The 4,415-nt window shown below is 33.3% G+C and overlaps 1 protein-coding gene across 1 annotated transcript; it reads left to right on the forward strand.

Moving 5' to 3' along the window:
- The first annotated feature begins 3,289 nt into the window (after positions 1-3,289).
- Positions 3,290-3,841, forward strand: LOC114048284 (interferon tau-2-like). Its single transcript, XM_027869183.1, has one exon. It carries the CDS (start codon positions 3,290-3,292, stop codon positions 3,839-3,841), a length of 552 nt encoding a protein of 183 aa, XP_027724984.1.
- Positions 3,842-4,415: the final 574 nt, after the last annotated feature.

Below are 4,415 nucleotides of genomic sequence, written 5' to 3' on the forward strand. Positions count from 1 at the left end.
TACAAATATAAGTCGAATATGTTTTCCTAAAACATTGCATTTTCATTTATGAGTACTCATACTTAAGAGTAGACATGGTTTCAGTTTCACAAATATAAGTATGTGCTCCTAAAATGTTTGAGTTTCATTTAAGAGTACAAAGAGTTTTTTTTTGTGCATCCTCTTTAAGAATAGACATGATTTCAGTTCCACAAATATAAGGTGAGTATGCATTCCTAAAATGCTTGAGTTTCATTTATGATTGCAAAAAGTTTCTTTTTTGCATACTTTTTAAGAGTAGACATGGTTTCAGTTCCACAAATATAAGTTGAATATGTTTTTCTAAAACATTGTAGTTTTGTTTATGAGTAGTTTCTTTTATGTATCCTCTTTAAGAGTAGATATATTATTGCCTGCATCCTCTCCCCCCCAAAACAAAAAACAATACAAAACAAAGAAAAAAAGCATAGACATAGTTTCAGTTCCACAAATATAAGTCAAGTATATGTTCCTGAAAGGCTTAATTTTCATTTATGAATACAAAGAGTTTCTTTTGTACATCCTCTTTAAGAGTAGACGTGGTTTCAGTTCCACAAATATATGTCAAATATGTTGAGTTTGATTTGTGCATGCAAAGAGTTTCTTTGTCCCTCCTCTTTAAGAGTAGACATGGTTTCAGTTGCACAAATATAATGGTGTTATGTGTCCTAAAACGTTTAAGTTTGATTTATGAGTATAAAGAGTTTCTTCTTTGCATCCTTTTTAAGAGTAGACGTGTTTTCACTTCCACAAATATAAGGCGAGTATCTGTTCCTAAAACTTTTCAGTTTGATTTCTAAGTACAAAAAGGTTTTTTTTTTGGCATCCTCTTTAAAAGTAGACACAGTTTCAGTTCAAGAATATAAGACGAGTATGCATTCCTAAAATGTTTGAGTTTCATTTATGATTACAAAGAGTTTCTTTTGTGAATCCTCGGAGTAGACACGGTTTCAGTTCCACAAATTTAAGTCAAGTATGTGTTCCTAAAATGTTTAACTACGTTTATGAGTACAAAGAGTTTCTTCTATGCATCCTTTTTAAGAGTAGACACAACACAGTAAGAAGTGGCGCAGTAGATAGAGCACTGGCCCTGGAGTCAGGAGGACCCGAGTTCAAATCCGGCCTCAGACCAAACACTTGACACTTACTAGCTGTGTGACCTTGGGCAAGTCACTTAACCCCGATTGCCTCACAAACCAAAAAAAAAAAAAAGAGTAGACAGTATCGGTTCCAAAAATATAAGACAGATATGAGTTCCTAAACTGTTTGAGTTTCATGTATGTTTACAAAGAGTTTCTTTTGAGCATCCTCTTTAAGAGTAGACACAGTTTCATTCCACAAATATAAGTCAATGTATATTTTATTAAAACTTTTGAGTCTGATTCGTGAGTTCAAAGAGTTTCTTTTGTGCATCCTTTAAGAGTAGACACAGTTTCAGTTCCACAAATATAAGTCAAGTATGTGTTCCTAAAATGTTTGAGTACATTTATGAGAACAAAGAGTTTCTTTTATGTATCCTCTTTAAGAGTAGACAAAAAAAAATAGAGTAGACATGGTTTCAGTTCCACAAATGTGTCAAGTATATGTTCCTAAAAGGTTTGACTTTCATTTATGATTACAAAGAGTTTCTTTTGTGCATCCTCTTTAAGAGTAGTCAGGGTTTCAGTTCCACAAATAGGAGAGTGCTATTTGTTCCTAAAATGTTTGAATTTGATTTATAAGTACAAAGAGGTTCTTCTTTGCATCCTTTTTAAGAATAGGTGTGATTTCAGTTCCACAAATATACATTGAATGTGTTTTGTTAAAACTTTTGAGTTTGATTTATGATTACAAAAAGTTTCTTTTTTCTCTCATCTTTAAGAGAAGATGTGGTTTCAGTTTCACAAATATAAGGTTGTTGTGTGTCCTAAAATATTTGGATTTGATTTATGAGTACAAGGAATTTCTTTTTTGCATCCTCTTTAAGAGTAGATGTGCTTTCATTTCCACCACTATAAGTTGAGCACATGTTCCTAAAAGGTTTGAGTTTGTTTATGAGTACAAAGAGGTTTTTTTTGCATCCTTTTAAAGTATAGATGTGGTTTCAGTTCCACAGATCTAAGTGGAATATGTTTTCTTAAAACGTTTGAGTTTGATTTATGATTACAAAGAGTTTCTTTTGTGCATCGTCATGACGAGTTGACGTGGTTTCAGTTGCACAAATATAAGGCTGGTATCTGTTTCTAAAATGTTTGAGTCTGATTTATGAGTACAGAGTGTTTCTTCTTTGCATCTTCTTTAAGAGTAGATGTGCTTTTAGATCCACAAATCTAATTCTAAGACTTGTTCTAAAACTTTTGAGTTTGATTTATGTGTACAAAGAGTTTCTTTTGTGCATCCTCTTCAAGAGTAGATGTGCACAAATATAAGGTTGGTATGTGTTTCTAAAATGTTGGAGTTTCATTTAGGAGTACAAAGAGTTTCTTTTTGCTTCCTTTTTATGAGTAGACATGGTTTCAGTTCCACAAATATAAATAGTGTGTGTGTTCCTAAAACTTTTGTGTTTGATTTATGTGTACAAAGAGTTTCTTTTTTGCATACTCTCTAATAATGAACATGGTTTCAGTTGAATCATGTGTTCATGAGTTGAACATGAGTTGAATGTGTTCCTAAAATGTTTCACTTTTATCTATTGAATACAAAGTTTCTTTTGTGCATCCCCTACAAAAGTAGACATGGTTTCATTCCCACAAATACGTAGAATATGTTTTCTTAAAACATTTGAATTTGATTTATGAGTAAAAAGAGTTTCTTTTTTGCATCTTCTTTAAGAGTAGACATGGTTTCAGTTCCACAATTATAAGTCGAATATGTTTTCTTAAAACTTTTGTGTTTTCTTTATGAGTACAAAGTGCTTCTTTTGTGCATCCTCTTTAAGAAGATGCATAATTTCAGTTGCACAAATATATGTTGAATATGTGTTCATAAAATTTCAACCTTCTTCCACGATTATGAAGAGCTTAATATGTGCATCCTCTTCAAGAGTATAAGTAGTTCCAGTTCCACAAATATAAGAATGAAAAATTTTTATGATATCTAAGACCAATACAAAACCCCAAAACTGTCTTTTAAATAGAGTACAAATGAAGGGAAATCCCATTATGAAATAATGAAAATTACACTGAGCAGTATATAAGGGTGGTTGACCTAGAGTCCAGATGACACAAGAGACTGAGATAAAGGCTCACTTGTCTCTCAGCTCAGCCAGCTCCAAATTATCCTCAGTATTATCATGTGCTCCTGGACCATATTGTCAGTTGCCCTGAAGCTGCTCTGCTCCAGTACCCTCTGTTCCCTGGGCTGTGACCTGACTCAGAGCCTGAAGGAAGACTTCTCACTTCTGAACCAAATGAGCACATTTTCCCTAGTGCCATGTTGGAAGGACAGGACCAACTTCAACTTCCCAAAGGAAGCCATGGAGGGCAGCCAGCTCCAGAGGGAAAATGCCACATTCATCATTCATGAGATGCTCCAGCATATTTTAACCATCTTCACCCTGAATGCCTTTCCTGCCACTTGGAATCAGACCCAGCTCAAGCACTTACTCAATGGACTGCATCAGCAGTTGGAACAGCTGGAGAGGTGTGTTGGGCAGGATATGGAGATGGAAGAGTCTTCCTTTGGAAATGAGAGTCCCAGGCTAATCCTGAATAGCTACGTGCAAGGGATAAGCCAATACTTGCAAGGTAAAGAGTACAACCACTGTGCCTGGGAGATTGTGAAAGTTGAGATTACAAAGATCTTTCTGTTCATGAACAAATTCGCAAGAAAACTCAAGGGTTGAGGAAGATAAAATAGACTTTCAGTTCTTCAAATAATTGGATGCTTCCTAAAATTAAGCAGTCAATCTTTAGAAAGAAGTGTTTCTACATCAACTGAAAATCACCTGTATTTACCAAATAGTTTTAAAACCCTATAAGCTGCCATTCCTCTTTTGAAAGGGACTTTGAATACAGATAATCATCATCTGTGTTCAATAACTGAACATTTTTACTTTGCAGTCTTCTATTTATCTTTCTATATATTTTAATTCTCAGTTTTGTCTGCATAAAATTTAATACAGTAAGATCTAGAAATCATTTTATATCTTTTCTTTTTTTTCTGATTTTGCCACTGTTCATTTTGGTTAATTTTTTCACACTTGTCTTTTTAATTGAGCTAAACATATATACATTGTATTAGTTTTTTCAATAAATTGGTTTTTAGTTCTCTTTATCCACTTTATATACTTTTAAGATTCTAATTTATAGATTTCTTCTTAAATTTTCTAGATTTCCTTTTCTGTCCTGTTTGGGTTTCTTTGTTGCTTTGTTTAAAAAAAAACTGTTCAGTTTATTGACGCTCATAATATTTTGTAA

Source organism: Vombatus ursinus, unplaced genomic scaffold (assembly GCF_900497805.2).
Source record: "Vombatus ursinus unplaced genomic scaffold, bare-nosed wombat genome assembly UNPS02014792.1, whole genome shotgun sequence".
Classification (NCBI taxonomy): domain Eukaryota; kingdom Metazoa; phylum Chordata; class Mammalia; order Diprotodontia; family Vombatidae; genus Vombatus; species Vombatus ursinus.

Bases quoted from the DNA above. Each gene is read 5' to 3' on its own strand.
- LOC114048284 (XM_027869183.1), top strand. From the start codon at position 3,290: ATGTGCTCCTGGACCATATTGTCAGTTGCCCTGAAGCTGCTCTGCTCC.